The sequence below is a fragment of the Euleptes europaea genome, chromosome 4 (assembly GCF_029931775.1).
Source record: "Euleptes europaea isolate rEulEur1 chromosome 4, rEulEur1.hap1, whole genome shotgun sequence".
Classification (NCBI taxonomy): Eukaryota; Metazoa; Chordata; class Lepidosauria; order Squamata; family Sphaerodactylidae; genus Euleptes; species Euleptes europaea.
Window position 1 is genome coordinate 40,833,143 of NC_079315.1, and position 16,585 is coordinate 40,849,727.

At 40.6% G+C, this 16,585-nt stretch overlaps 1 protein-coding gene across 1 annotated transcript in view; it reads left to right on the forward strand.

The window, feature by feature from the left end:
• Positions 1 to 16,585, forward strand: part of LOC130476168 (multiple PDZ domain protein-like) — a 195,463-nt gene that overhangs the window by 441 nt on the left and 178,437 nt on the right. Inside the window, exon 2 of the mRNA XM_056848044.1 lies at positions 1,033 to 1,199. Coding sequence (XP_056704022.1) covers positions 1,033 to 1,199 — 167 coding nt within the window. The remainder of the gene's footprint in view (positions 1 to 1,032; positions 1,200 to 16,585) is intronic.

The window sequence follows — 16,585 nt, forward strand, 5'->3', positions numbered from 1 at the left end:
AATTATTTTCAATAGCTGTTCAACTTTTAGTTGCATTTGTACAACTAATTTGAAAATGCTGTAAATTAAATTAACATCGAAGTGTTGTATGCAAGTCTTATTTTTATTACTTATACTTACAAATTAGATATAGCTGTAAATTAGAAAATTATGATTTCTCAATAATTTAAATAAAAGATTAGATCCTGCCAATTATTTTTTATGTACAACGGGTGATTTTTGCCAGTTCCCCACTCCTGCAGCAGACCTCCAACTTCCTCTTTGTGTTATTCCTTGAAGTCCCCCAGCCCCACAGCAGCATTTTAGGGAACATTTTGCGCTGCAACAGGAGGGAAAAGGCAAACAAGTCACACTCCATTGATGGAAATCTTTCTGTCCGGAGATTTTCATTGGGATCCAAACTAGTTTTTCCTGTGCTTCACTGTGTATGCACTAATTTTTACTGGTATGGCTCAGTTCTGTCCTGTCTTATGGTGGCTTCACTTTATCACTGTTCTCACTGCAAGAAAAAGTGGGTGTAAACAATATTGACCTTGCTCTAGTGAATGGTTCAACATACATTAATTGTGGATCAGAACAATTTGGGAGAGCAACAAAATCTGGATTGCCATGTTGAAGCAATGGGATGTTGTCCTTTGCAAGATCAGGAATGGACCTAAAAGAATCAGGTCCATGTAACCTCTGTGTTAAAAGGCCAAGGGAGATAGTAGTTGATACTCAATATCAGTGTCTAGATAGGATTGATGATTGAGCATAGTCTCTGCTATGGAAATGGTCTAAAACAGGCAACCAAACAATGGATAGGATAAGGTGAAGTCAGCCTTACTGGGACATCAAGATCCAAAATATGTGATGGAAAGCCAAAGGGCCAGAGCATAAGTTGTGTTCTGTAGAGCTGTTTATATGTATATAATGGATTTCTGAATTGTTCAAACAATATGATAGAGAGAAAGTTAAAGTAACTGGTCATGTCTTGCAGCATATACAATTATTAGAAGAACAGGGCACTAAGTAAAATGTATATTTTGACAGATACTCACCGGGCCCTCCAGGCAGTGGAGCGTCTACAAGCGAAACTGCGGGAACGGGGTGATATGGCAAATGAGGAAAAATTGAGTTTGCTGAAATCAGTGCTGCAAAGCCCTTTGTTCAACCAAATCCTGAATCTTCAGGCTTCACTTCCACAGCCAAGAGATCAGGTAGGACAGCAGCATCTCCGGGGCAAAGGAAATGCTGATAAGAAGTTGTAAACTCTTTTATCTGATAACTGTCTGTGTCACCTTAAGCAGGCAAAATGGTTGTTAAGCAGCAAAAAAACAAATTGCTCAGTATGAAAGCCATTTTCCAACGTTTCCATTGAACTCAGTAAATTTTGCTATTTTAGAAAAAGATAGGTATGCAGATTTCTCCAAGGGTTTTGATTACATTACCTGTGTGAGTACTACCGTGTAAGCATAGTTAGGATACCTTTCTAGTGCTGTATTTTTACCAAACTGTTTTGGTCAATAAATAGCTTACAGTACACATTTTTAAGTAGTTCTAGACTTACAACCCATTCCTCTGTGGGGTGGTTAGACGGTGCCTGGAGGCGGTGCAGTTGTGCTGCCCCCAGAGCGGCTAACTGCCAGCGCAGCAAGCTGAAAAATGAATTAAAAATTATTGTTAGCAAAAAAAACCTGTGGAACTTCCTGTAGAGTTCTATGTGGCTGCACCACGATTTTGCACTCATAACTCGCCACCTGCAAAATTGCAGCTCCTCCACAGGAATACCTTCCAGGACGCTGGCATGAGCAGTTGCGTCAGACGTACGCTGCCAGGGAGGTGGCGCGGGTGCAGGAGGCTCGCTCTGCTGTGCCCCGGGGCCGGCATAAGTTGCCCTGTGCCAACGTCTGTGCCAGTTCTCACGGCGCAAGTGGTATGGACGCTGGTGTAGGGATCAGCTAGTTCCTATGTGGCTCCGCCCCCCCGTCAGGAGTGCCTGTACGTCTAAACAGGACTATTTACTGTATTTCAAGTGGCAAAGTGTTGTCTGGTGCGAGTACTTGCCATGTTAATATTAACCTTCAATGCATGAACGAGAGGATTTTTCTTAAAAAAACAACTTTTCCCCAGCGCTCTGGAGGACTTATCCCATAAAGCTTGACAAACTTCTTAAAGGAAGTTGTAGAATTCAACACTTTTAAAAGAGAACTATAGACATAAACAGCTAGATAGCCTCAATAATTTTTAGATGGTTTGGAGTCAGAACTCTAAGCCAGTCAGTTCTGAAAGGAATACAATTCAAACATAGAATCAGCATTGCTGATTGCTACCATAGCCCACCGGAAGAAGGGGCTTAAACCTTCCCTCCATGTCATTTTCCCTGAAATAGCCCTGGTGCGTCGCTATTTTCCATTGGGGGAACTGACAAGTAGCCATATGCACTTTTCAAAGCGACAAATAGCCACTTTCTTGGGGTGTTTCAAGTGGGGGAAATGGTATAGAGTAAGGTCCAAGTCCCTTCTTCCTGAGCACTGCAGTCCTGAACTAAATAGGGGGCACACAGCTCCGAGATCATGTTTGTGGCCCAGCTTGGGGATGTACCCAGGAAATATATAACATATAGTTAGTCCCTCAGGAGACCATTGTATCAAGAGCAAATGGAAAATGAAAGAGATCTCAGGGCATGGCTTGGGTTCTGGACTATGCACTGTGGTACCTTGGTTAAACCAAAATGCTTGGGCCACTTGATAGTGGAAATGCAAAAATGTCCTAGCAGTTTTGCCCATCACTCCACTACTTTTGTTTCCTCTGCAATGGTCTGGAAAGGACTCTTCCCTTTACTAGTCCTTGGTGTGTAGAGAGGCTTCATTCCTAGCTCGTACCCTGCCAGAAATTTTGTTAATCTTTAAGGTGCTGCTGGACTCTTGCTCTTTTCTACTGCTACAGGCAGACTAACATGGCTACCTATTGTGAACTAGTACATTATGTGAGCTTTGTTCAGTGGCCAGAACTTTTAAGAAGATACTTTTGTTGACATTGTGAGGGGAGTACTGTCCATTTCTTAATTTTGCCACTACAGAAAAAAAAAGAAGGCTAATATTCAGTCCTGCTTGCATATATCACGTGAAACAAATAAATATGTGTCTGCATGTTCGGTATCTAATAGGGCGTGTTTTAAAAGACAAAATATACATAGAATCATAGAGTTGGAAGGAACCACCAGGGTCATCTAGTCCAACCCCCTGCACAATGCAGGAAACTCACAACTACCTCCCCCCTACACCCCCAGTGACCCCCACTCCATGTCTAGAAGATGGCCAATATATATTGGTCAGTGGCCATCAGCAGACGTACAGATGTGGTTAAATCTGGTCCACTGAAACAAGTAAATTTAAGGCATACTTAGCATAATAGCAATATACATCTTGGCCATTAACTACCTTTCCAAAAGTATAAACATTAAAAGCTCTATTGTTGCTTTTTTGAGGATGGGTAGTGTTAGAGGCTATGGCTTTTCCATATCAGCTGAAGAAAGAATTGCTTTATTCTGAGCTCCTGTTTTCACTATTACAGTTTGCATTTCTATGCTATCTACTTTCTGTTCTCTTTTATATTTATTTTGGGATTAGTTAGGAAAGAATTTCTTTCGTAGACATGGAGTTCCGTCACCTAAGTCCTAAGAGTTGGAAAAATCAAAGCTTTTGTATTTAGTGGATTGAATTTTATTTTTGTAAATGCACTTCACTTCCTTATTGATGCTCTGCATGTTTTATTACCTGTGCTGAGATGCCTATTGATAGGTGCCTTGTAAGCTTTTTCATTAAATAAATGAGATTTGTTGCTTATGTTGAGAGAGCTAGGAATGAAGCTGAATCGAATCAATGCCCTCTTTCAGAGTGAGAAAGTGGTACCCTGCCTTCAGTGTTCATTTGCATGTCAGTATACTAAAAGCAAGCCCATATTTTTTCCTCTGCGCATTGCTATTCTTTATTGGATGTTTGTTTTCTAACTCTGATGCCACGGCAAAAACCCGGTGTTTGAAGATAAGGGAGCAAAAAAACAACAACACCATTATGCTCATGTGAACATCTCAAGTCTTAATTTTATTTTTAAATAATTTAAAATATTTAAATACTTAAGCAGTAATCACTCAGTACTGGCAAGCCACCCTCCCTCTATCAGTATTTGTTTCTCTTTTCTCTATAGGAAAAGCTCAAAGCAGTGCTAATGAGAAAAATCCCTTTCCTTGGCTGGGCAACATTCTTCAAATTTTTTCTTGCAAGTTTGAAGATAGATTTTTACAGGGTGGAAAAGTACTGGCTGCAATGTAAGGGCCTTGCCAGCTTTCTTATGCATCCCTTTCAACTCCTGTTTTTACTTCCTTTGTTATTTTTGTTAACTATTTTATTATTTCATAGTCTCTACATTAAGAATTTCATTGAGACTTAACCACATTTGCTTTTTCTTGATTTGTAGCCAGTGCACAGTTTATTGAGAGAAAAGATTCAGGCTTATCCTATATTCCTTTTGTGAAGAGCAAAACGAAAATCTGAAGAATATTGTATTTGAAAAGGACACTCTAGCCAGTTGGTTTTGTTGGAAGACAGTTCAGAAATTACTCTAAATTGTAGAACCATATGTGCTACCTTTGTAATAGTAGTTAAACATGATGTGGTACAATCTAACTTGGGTCATGGCAAATCTCTACAAAGAGCAAAATGTGACTACCAGCAACTATAATATAAAGATTATAACCATTCTCATAGTGTAAGTTTTATGCTTTCTTTCCCACCCAGTCACAGGCGGATTATACTTCTTCCACAGGGAGATCTGCCTCTAGCTTTATAAACCATGAGTTAGATCCATCAAAGAGAAATCAATCCAAGTGTAGTTTTCAGAAAGTAGTGGGAAAGCATTTTAAGCTTCCAGGACATTTTGGATGTTGCTGATCTGAGGGTTACTGTTCTTCTACAAAAGATGTTCAAAGGGAGAATCCAATGTGAAAGTGCTGAATTAGGATTAATCAAGAAGCTCTACATTAAGTCTTCTCAAAGTTTGAAGAAAAACTTGGGTTTCTTCATTCACTATAGGTGCTAATAGCTTAATAATAGCTTTCCAGGTGTTAATTAGTTAAGTTATACTTTTTTAAAGTCTCACTAATGCCCTTACTGGGTCTGTTCTGATGTTTCTCACTTCACTTCCCTTGATTAGATCTGATTTTATGTTAATCCTCCTCTGTCCATCTTTCAGCAGTAGGAAGTGTTCCTTTCCCCACTCTGAATAGACTGACTTGGCTTTGATTGGCTATTTCTTCTCTTTGTAACATTGCCCTACTCCTGCCTTTATGTTGCTTGTGGACTCTAATATGGAGAACCATTTTTGATTCCCCACTCCTCCACATGAAACCTGCTGGGTGACCTTGGGCCAGTCACAGTTCTCTCAGAACTCTCAGCCTACGTGGAGGCAGGCAATAGCAAACCACCTGCAAACATCTCTTGCCTTGAAAACCCTATGGGGTCGCCATAAGTCAGCTGTGACTTGACGGCACCCCCCCCACATACAAGTGCCACTGGACTTCTGTTTCATTTTGAAACTGCTGGAAATGCTACTAAGTGAGGGTGTCTCTACGGGGTAGCTGTGGCTTGAAAGAGCTGATCATGTAGAGCATCTGCACCAGCACCATACATTGCTTGTGGTGGCTACTTGAAGATTGTTGAGAGTGTTGTGGAGGTCAATACGGTGATCAGCTCTCATCAGACTCAGAAAAGCAAGGGAGCTGCTGCTACTCAGAACTGTTTCTATTTGATGGTTGAGACATGGGTGCTTCTTGCGCGGCTTCTGGCAGCCACAGTAGTAGGAAAGAGGTGATAGTATTCCTGTTTTACATGGAGAAGGTAGTTGCATCATCGTGTTGTTTTTAAACACAAACAGGAAAGCAAAAAGTTTTAGAAATAACCACTAATGCTGATTTCTGTTTCCTAAAATGCTGACTTGCAAGAAATGCAATTGAAGTAGAATTTTTAAATTAGGTATCATTTCAAACAACCAATTGAAAGTAGCATTTGATTGCAATATAGATTTAACTGTACTACCCAATGTACATTTTATCCTATATTGTGCCATCAGAGAATTTTTTTCAATTTCCTGCTAAATTATGCCAATATCACAGATGCTATATACAGTAAAGGGGAAAGCAATTGTGGTTAATTAGCATAAAGCAGTATATAAAACAACGCAATATTCTCTTTATACAGTACTTACGTAATCACATTCCTATAAAGCTGCCTCATGATACAGTTATGGTGGCTTTATTGGTGTAAAACAGAACAGTTTATATGCAGTGAAAAGAAATACTCCTTATAATTGCAGAAAGCATCTTTGTATGTAGCAGTGAACTTCAAACTACTTTGGATGTGTCGTGTCAATGTGAAAAACACTTAAGATAGTCCCGGCTATGAGAACTATCACTGACTACTTCAATTATTCACTCAGTGTTCTCCTTAGTAAACCTCCCCACCAAACCAGACTGGCCTAAAGTCACAGATCTCCTTTCATGTTTAAAAGACAGACAGGTGTGCATGGCCCTAAAATGGGGTGAGGACAGGTTTTTGAAATCTATCTTGAATGTGCTAATAATGCAAGGTTGGGTGAACCCAATCCCAGAGCATGTGGAAGTTCATTCATTCATTAGATTTCATTAGGCTTCATTAGATTAGATTAATTAGATTTGAAGAGCGGAACATGCTCTCTCCTTTCTGTGTGGCTCAAATCTGAACTGGAACTGCATGCTGCTCTTATTTAGCTTTTAGACAACTGAAGATCTGTGGTCTTTATCATGTTAATATTGGCCCTTTATTTACTATAACACAACTGAAATATTATACCAGGGGAAATTAATGGTATTGAATATACATTTTCAGGTAGTTTGAATTACTAGAGTTATGTAAATTTGAATCAGACTTGCAGAAAAGGAGTTGCAACATTGATGAACTACATTACTATAATTTATGTAAATATATCTGTTTTATTATTATGGTTTTATTATCATTGTGTTAAAAACACAGGGCCTACAATGTAGGCTAGCTAAAAACAATAAACATTAACATACAACACATTCATAGATTATCTATATCTCTATACAATGACCAAATTAAGACCAGACACATTTTGGCTTTATCTACGCCTTCCTCAGTGGTCATACATAAAATTATTATATAATACACACCCTGACATCTCCATTAATGTAATACAAGGTTAAAATATGTAAACCACTTTTGGAAAGAGAAAAACAAGGATAAAAATGTCAATTAGTATATGTTTCATAAAAATTTTTCTTTTTATACAAAACATATATTTTTTTAAAAAAATTGTTGAAATTACATGGTTACCTTTTAGTATGTGTGGCTTTGTGTAGGAATGTTTATTCCATGTGTATTATTACATGGCCCACAGCTCACACCTGGATCAAAACAGATATATATTGAAAAATATTATTCTGAAAAATATTAAATTGTACTGTCCATAAATGAATATTTTATCTGTACCTCCTCCCTTTCCTTAGAGCTGTCCCAAATTTCCTATTAAAACAGACCTTGTATATGATGTCAAGCTTCTCAGGATGTGTATACATCAACAAGCATGAAAAATAAAATGGCACAATCACTAGTCTGTTCAGTTAATATGCCCCTGTAGAGGATGATGCAATCACACCCCTGTATGGCCTTATGCCAGAGCAGTGAGGGATGGGGGGCGGGGGAGAAGGAAGAGGGAAGGAGAAACATGCAAGAAGAGCAATTTTTTTTTTTTGCAGATTCATCGACTTAGTTAAATACAACATATCCAGTTTGCTGACTCATTCAGACCTTCTGGTGTAATTGTCTGTAGGTGATAAATCCAGAAAGTTTCCTTTCTCAGTAGACTGTGTTTAGAGTTGGAAAGAAGATGGCAAAATGAGTTGGAAAGATAAGATGTCTGTAACCCAGAATCTCAGTTGCTTCTCTGTGTGTCCTGTTGTTATGAAGTGCTTAACCGATGGCGTATTCATTTTCTTAGTTCTAATACAATATCTATGCTCATTCACCCTTGTTTTTACATTTCTAGCTGTCATTCCAACATACATCAAGTCACAAGAACATTTAATAATGTAAATTACTCCTACTGAGTTACAATTGTAAAATAAATTTATATTATAAGTCCTACTCTTGCTGGAATCTTGAAACATTTTCCTTCTTACTGCACTCTCACATACGTAACAATGTCCACATGGAAAAAAACCCTTTTGGTGTTGTCTGGGTTATCCCATTTATCACTACCTGCTATATCTGGTATACTTAATACTAATTTATCTCTGACGCTTTTAGCCCTTCTGGTGGTAAAAAGAGGGAGGTTGTTACATCTCGGGTTGTTAAGCCAAAAGTGCCAGTGCTTAAATATAATATTCTGCACTGATTTGTATGTGGCATTATATGTTAGGGGGATGATCATCCTGTCATTCTTACGTTCTGTGCTTTTGGGGGTCAGCAAGGTTTCCCTTGGTGTGTTGCTAGCACAAAACCATGCCCTTTTCAATATTCTTCATGAATAACCCCTTGCTTCCAGTTGTTGGAAAAATATGTTTGCTTGCCTCTGGAACCCTTCTTCCATACTGTAATTCCTTTTGATTCTCAATAATTGTGAATAGGGTAGGTTTCTTTTTAAAGGATGTGGGTGAAAGCTGTCTCCTGCTAGATAAGAATTAGCGTCAGTGGGCTTTCTATACACCTCTGTCTGTAGGGTGTACCCCATTCTAGTAATTTTCACATTCAGGAAATGAATTCAGGATTTGTCAAAGGTCATCTCAAATTTAATGATATTGTGGATGGTGTTAATCTATTGGCCAAACTTAATAAGGGATTCCTTGGGTCCCTCCCATATACTTCTTACATAATGCATGGGGTTGTTTAGTTGTCTATAGGCCTCTGTGATGTAGTCCTCTCTACCCCAGATTACTATAGCCCCTCCTTTGTCTGCTGGTTTGATAATAATTTCTTTTCTTTGGCTGAGCTGTTCTAATGCCTGGCCTTCAAATTTATTCAAATTGTGCCAAACTGGTATATCTCTTTGCTCCAATAATTTTAATCCTTCCAGTACCAGCTTCTGGAAAGCTAATATCCTAGGATTGGTAGTAGATGGATTAAATGTAGACTTAGGTTTCAAATGTTCTCCTTTTTTATCCATATCTCCCATTTCTTTGTTAGTGTTTTTAAAAAATCTGCCAACCTAATTTTTCTGAATAAACTATGAATTTCAACCATTAATTGAAAGTTATTACATGGGGGTGTGGGAATGAAAGAAAGACTGTTTCTTAATACTTGGAGTTCCCATCAGTATGTTAAATTTTGGAAAGGTGAACTATCTGTAATTTCTCAAATTCCTCTGTTTGTATCTTGTTTTGGACTTCTGTCGTTTGTATCTCTTTCCTGATCTCAATTCTCGGCCCTAAAAAATTATTGTGATGATCATTCCTCCTGAATGAAGAATGGTTCCAGTTATGCTGGGGAGATGTATTTATATCTATACTGGTCCCCTCCCCAGATGGACTGCTTTTATCAAGATCAGAACTTATACTAAGGGTAGTATCAAAAGAAACTGTTCTTTTGTATGAACTATGCTTCTGTGATGGCCATTCATAAATTCTACCTTCCTCGTAGTCCCTCAAATCTCTTTGGATTTTTAAAAATTTAATCTCTTTAGGTTCCAAAACTTATTTGTGATTATTTATTTATTTATTTATTATTTCCATATGTTACCCCGCTCTTCCTGGCCAAAGCCAGGCTCAGTGCGCCTTACAGAATATAAAAGTCATATTAATCAATAAAAGCAGTAAAACATTTTAAAATAGCCCTATAAAATCATAATCAGGCCCTGCAGAACTCTTTGAGGTCCCACAGGGCCCTGGTCTTGCTAGTGAGGCTATTCCACCAGGCAGGGGCCAGAGCAGAGAAAGCCCTGGCCCTGGTCAAGGCCAGCCGGATGCTTCTCGGGCCGGGGACCACCAAAAGATTGTTATTAGCTGAACAAAGAGTCCTCTGGGGAACATACCAGGATAGGCTGTCCCGCAGATATGAAGGTCCCAGACCGTGTAAGGCTTTAAAAGTATTAACCAGCACCTTGAATCTGACCCGATATTCCAGCTGGAGCCAGTGCAGCTGTTTAAGCACTGGAGTGATATGAGCCCGCGACGAGGACCCAGTAAGCAGCCTTGCTGTGGCATTTTGTACCAGCTGGAGTTTTCGAGTCAGCCTCAAGGGCAGCCCTATGTAGAGCGAGCTACAGTAGTCTAGCCTGGAGGTGACCGTCGCATGGATCAATGTAGCTAAGTCAGGGGGGGAGAGGTAAGGCACCAACTGCCGGGCCCGGTGGAGATGGAAAAAAGCTGACTGGGCAGCAGCTGTGACCTGGGCCTCCATAGATAAGGAGGCATCCAAGGTCACACCCAGACTCCTGACAGCGGGCACAGGTGTTAGTGGCACGCTGTCAAGAGCCGGGAGTTGGCACCCCGCCCCAAGGCCGCCCCGGCTGAGCCACAGGACCTCCTTCGATGGATTTAACTTCAGCCGGCTTTGCCTCAACCACCCCGTCATGGCATCCAAGCACCTGGCCAGTGGGTCTGAGACAGAGTCTGGATGGCTGTCCATCAACAGAAAAAGCTGGGTGTCATCAGCATACTGATGACATCCCAACATGAAACTCAGGACAAGCTGGGCAAGAGGACGCATGTAGATGTTAAATAACATAGGGGAGAGGATTGCACCTTGCGGCACCCCACACACCAAAGGACGTGGCTGCGACACCTCCTCCCCTAGCATCACTCTCTGTCCCCAACCACGGAGAAAAGAGCTCAGCCATTGAAGGGCTAAGCCCAATGTCGGCAAGACAGTGGTCTAGAAGATCATGATCGACCACGTCGAAGGCTGCTGATAGATCCAATAATATCAGCAGCCCCGCCCCGCCCCGATCCAGCTGTCAAAGGAAATCGTCTGTGAGGGCGACCAGAGCTGTCTCTGCCCCATGGCCAGGGCAGAAGCCAGACTGGAATGGGTCCAAAACTGATGCTTCATCCAGGAAGACCTGGAGCTGCTCGGCCACCGCTCTCTCAACTATATAACCAAACTTTCTGTCTTTTCATTCAATTCTTGCTCAGTAAAGCTTGCCCTGATTTTATCCTTTTGGACCCGAAAATATTGATCTTTTCAATATTCCTGAAGTCCAATACCAATATAATACTCAGATTCTGGTTTTTTGGGGTGAATCTGAATTTTTTTGGGGTCCATTACTCCCTATGGGGAAATTTTCCAGGTGGCTGAAGGTGTTGTTTTTGAAGGTACAGGAACCAAAATGCCAGCAGATGTGCTGGTGCCTGTTCTATAAACAACTCTGAAATTTCAAGTAGATTAGACCCAATTCTATGGGCCCCTAAACAAGGTGTCCCCAGCTGTTGCCCATTATTTCTCACAGAGACAGGACATGGTGGTCATGGGAGATTTTAATTACCCAGATATCTGTTGGAAGTCCAACTTTGCTAAAAATGCAAGATCCAATAAATTCCTGACTTGTCTTGCTGACAACTTCCTATTCCAGAAAGTGGACAGGGAAACAAGGGGATCTGCTATCTTTGATTCTCAGCAACAGGGAAGAACTGGTTGATGAGGATAAAGTAGTAGGCACTCTGGGTAGTAGTGTCCATGTAATCTTGGAATTTACAAGCTTGGGGAAAGGAAAAAATGTACGTAGTCAGACATATAGATTGGACTTTAGGAGAGCTAATTTTAACAAACCTAAACTTATGCTGGACAGAATCCCATGGTCAGAAATACTTAAGGAAAAGGGAGTTCAAGAAGGGTGGGAGTTTCTTAAAAATGAAATAGTGAAGGCGCAATCACAAACCGTTCCTATGAGAAGGAAAAATGGGAGGAGCCCAAAGAGGTCAGGGTGGCTCCATAAACAGCTTTTTAAAGATTTGAGAAATAAAAAAGACTTAGGAAGTGGAAGAAGGGCCTTATAACCAAAGAGGAATATAAACAAATAACTAGTGCTTGTAGGGAGAGTGTTAGGAAAGCTAAAGCTCAGTATGAGCTTAGGCTAGCTAGAAATGCTAAACACAACAAAAAAGGGTTCTTTTCCTATGTACAAAGTAAGAATAAGAACAAGGACAAGGTAAGCCCATTGCAGGGACCAGAAAGTGAAATTGTAACAAGAGATGAAGAGAGGGCAGAACTCCTCAATTGCTTCTTTTCCTCAGTCTTGCGAGGGAAGCGGTGCTCAATATGCCATAAACATGAGGGAAGGGATTTGCAGCCGAGGATAGGCATTGGGCTAGTGCACAAATCCCTAATTTCTTTAAATGAAACAAAGTCCTCAGGGCCAGATGAATTGCAACCAAGGGTACTCAAAGAACTTGCAGATGTAATTTCTGAGCCTCTGTCCATTATTTTTGAGAAGTCTTGGAGAACAGGTGAGGTGCCAAAAAATTGGAGGTGGGCAAATGTTGTCCCCATGTTCAAGAAGGGGAAAAAGGAGGATCCGAGTAACTACCGACTCATCAGCTTGACTTCTATACCGGGAAATGTTTTTGGACAAATCATCGAACTGTCAGTCCTTGAGCATTTAAAAAGGATGGATCTGATTACTAAGAGCCAGAACGGGTTTCTCAGGAACAAGTCATGTAAGACTAATTGTATCACCTTTTGCTGGATCAGGGGAATGCTGTAGACATAGTTTATCTTGATTTCAGTAAGAATTTTGATAAGGTTCCCCATAATATTCTTGTTGACAAATTGGGAAAATGTGGTTTAGATCCTATTTCTGTTAGGCGGATCTGTAACTGGTTGACTGATCGTACCCAAAGAGTGCTTGTTAATTGTTCCTCATCCACTTGGAGAGAAGTGACTAGTGGAGTGCCTCAGGGATCTGTCCTGAACCCTGTGTTGTTCAGCATCTTTATAAATGATTTGGATGAAGGAATAGAGGGGATGCTTATAAAATTTGCAGATGATACTAAATTGGGAGGGGTAGCAAATACAGTAGAAGACAGAACCAGGATACAGGATGATCTTGACAGGCTGGAGAATTGGGCTAAAACTAATAAAATGCACTTCAGCAAAGATAAATCAAATGCCTAATTATAGGATGGGGGAGACTTGTCTGAGCAGTAGTGTGTGTGAAAAGGATCTTGGGGTCTTAGTGGACCAAACACTGAACATGAGTCAGCAGTGTGATGCGGTAGCTAAAAAGGCAAATGCAATTTGCGCTGTATCAATGGAAGTATAGTGTCCAGATCACACAAAGTGATAGTATCACTTTACTCTGCTCTGGTTAGACCTCACGTAGAGTATTGTGTTCAGTTCTGGGCACCGCAGTTTAAGAAAGTTGTAGACAAGCAGGAATGTGTCCAGAAAAGGGCAACAAAGATGTTGAGGGGTCTGGAGACCAAGTCCTATGAGGAAAGGTTGAAGGAGCTGGGTATGTTTAGCCTGAAAAGGAGAAGACTGAGAGAAGATATGATAACCATCTTCAAGTACTTGAAAAGCTGTAATATAGAGGATAGTGCCTAGTTTTTTTCTGTTGCTCCAGAAGTTGGACTAGAACCAATGGGTTGAAATTAAATCAAAAAGAGTTTTCAGCTAAACATTAGGAAGAACTTTCTAACAGTTAAGAACGGTTCCTCGGTCGAACAGGCTTCCTTGGGAGGTGGTAAGTTTTCCTTCTCTGGAGGTTTTTAAGAAGAGGTTAGATGACCATCTGTCAGCAATGCTGATTCTATGACCTTAAGCAGATGATGAGAGGGAGGGCATCTTGGCCATCTTCTGGGCATGGAGTAGGGGTCACTGGGGATAGTTGTGAATGTCCTGCATTGTGCAGGGGGTTGGACTAGATGACCCTGGTGGTCCCTTACATCTCTATGATTCTGTGATTCTAATACTGTCACTAATGTGCAAGTTGCCTAGGTATGACACTTAAATAATGGTTCACCATTTAAGAATCACTAAGGTCCCTTCCAGCTCTATGATTTCCTATGGAGGTTGGGGGAAGACAAGAAAAAAGAACCCTCTAAGCTGCTTCCAGGCAAAAGCTATGCCTCCAAGCAGCAAACACTGGTCAAATCATGCCTCCCATGGAAGAACCAACACCACAAGCCCAACAGAACCATTGCAGAACCCAGTAATCCTAGTAGAACCATAAACTCATGTGCCAAACCAAATGGAAGCAAAATCAAACCAGAGAATCTCTGCAGTGGCAACTCCTGGTGGTGGGCACTTTTGATAGTCCAACAAAATCTAGGGCAGTGTACAGAAATCTAGCAGAACCCAGGGTCACTGTGACAGTGCAAGCCCAACAGAACCAATGTCAAACCAGAAAATATCCACCATAGAAACTGAAGGTGGAGGGGGACTTTTGAAAGACTAGCAAAACCAATGACAGTGTACTGATACCCAACAGAACCTAGGGCCACTGTGGCAGTGCAAGCCAAGCAGAATGAATGGCAGTGTTCAGAATGCCTAGCAGAACCCAGGGGCAATCTGGCAGTGCAAGCCCTACAGAACCAATGTCAAACTAGAGAATCTCTGGAGTGAAAACTCAAGGTGGAGGGGCACTTTTGCAATCTCAACAGAACAAATGACAATGTACACAATGCCCAGCAGAACCCAGTGCCACTGTGGCAGTTCAGGCTCAACAGAACCAAAGAGAAACCATAGCAGAACAAATCCAGGCACTGAGCCACTGTGTAAAAACTGGGAAGGGGACACAAAGCAACTCTTGCAAAGAAAAGAAAAACCTCGAAACTGACAAATACACCTGGAACCTACAGAAGCAGCCTGGCAAGCCTACAGTACTTGCCCAAGATGCAAAAACAAAGGGGGGAAAAGAAAAAGAAAAAGAAAAAACAGTTCCCGGGAGCCTGCAAATGCTGGCTCCCAATCAGCCTAGTAAATTCCAACTGTTTCTGGGATTTTGGTGGGCCATTTTTTCAGTTCCCTGAAAACTCCAAGATATATTTGGGAGACCCTGGATATACCCGAAAAATACCAATAAAGTAATTTTGGGTATATTTTCTGCTCAGGTGTATCCAAATGCACACCCCTACTTCCCATGGTATGATTCCATGTCACTGCATTAGGTGGGTAAATACTGCAGCTCTGTCGGTGGGAGCAATGCAAAAGGCCCTTTCCTCTTCATTATTTTCCTCCCCCCCTTGCCAGTTGGTGATTAGCTCTACTCTCATGGTCCTTATGTTCATACATATACTGGGATGCACCAAAGGTAAACAGCTCCGTTGCCACTGAGAGTCTGTGTGATTATGCTAAAAAGAATCAGTTTGGGAGGAGGCTTTTTTAGAGGGTTGGGGGTGGGGCTGGAGATGTCAGAAGCATATGTACCATTACTGATAAGTTAACTACCAGGTCACCTCTCCTCATGCTGCATCTCTGAGCAGAGAGAAGCTGTACATAGTCAGTTTCTACCTGTTAAACTGTTCAGGCTACTGAGCACAGTACTAACACAGCAAGAAAACAGCAAGAAATGATTGACTGATTCTAATCCTTGTATGGTTTATGGAGCTCATGGAATAACCTTGTACCAGTCTCTCTAGAAAATCCTGTAGAAATAACAATTGAGTATGCATGTATCCAGGGATGCACACTCTGTGAGATCACATCCTTGTACATATCTTTAGTTACTTACCATTGCCAAAAAGATGCATTCATATATATAAAGTTTGGTGTGTGTGTGTTTGCGTGTGTATATATATTTATATAAAGATTGTTGAACTATTTTTTTTGTTTTGGCTGGTTTTATTGCCCCCTTCTGTGCCCTACAATTTGTGAGCAGAAGCCAGAAGCCACTTTGCCTTTGTCTTTTTACATTAAGCTAATCCCCTTTGAATTTGCAACTCAATTTATTTAATTAGCTTTAAAAATAAAGATCATTAGAGTGGAGTGCCACTGTCAATTACTATGGACAGGTTAGTAGTCAATAATACATCAGTATTCTGCTATAGTCCATACTAAAGTCTTTTAAAATGTCTTTCAAGACTTGTAATACTCTAGACCTGCACAATTTAAGATTTTGTTTTCATTTCTCTTTTTTATGACTGATCAGAAGTTTTACCAGGATGCTAAATGCCTCTTCTTTTCCTTTAGGTTTTTGAAGGTGCAGGAAGAGATGTTTCTTCTTACTAAAGCTATTTCTGTTTTTGAATTAGCTGAACTGCTATGTTATTTCCTAAAAGAAGAGAGAGACATTACTTAATTAGTCATCAGGGGTTGTGATTTGTTAAACCAGCGAAGACTTGTCTTTATTTTCCATTCCAAAAAGGCAGCTCTTAATCTTCTTAAGAGAACATTAAGCCATCTTGCCTAGTATTCTGTCTCTGATGGACAGTGAGACCAAAAGAACCCCCAGGTTGTTGTGGAATGACCTTTCCCTCTTGCTGATATCGGTTTTTATGATATTACATTTCACTAGTCCTGGAGACAGTCCAGCCCAAGTTAAGTACCTGTAAGACCCTTTGATTTTATTGGGATTTTTTTCAAGCTGTAACTTTCCAATATAAATCAGTTGGACT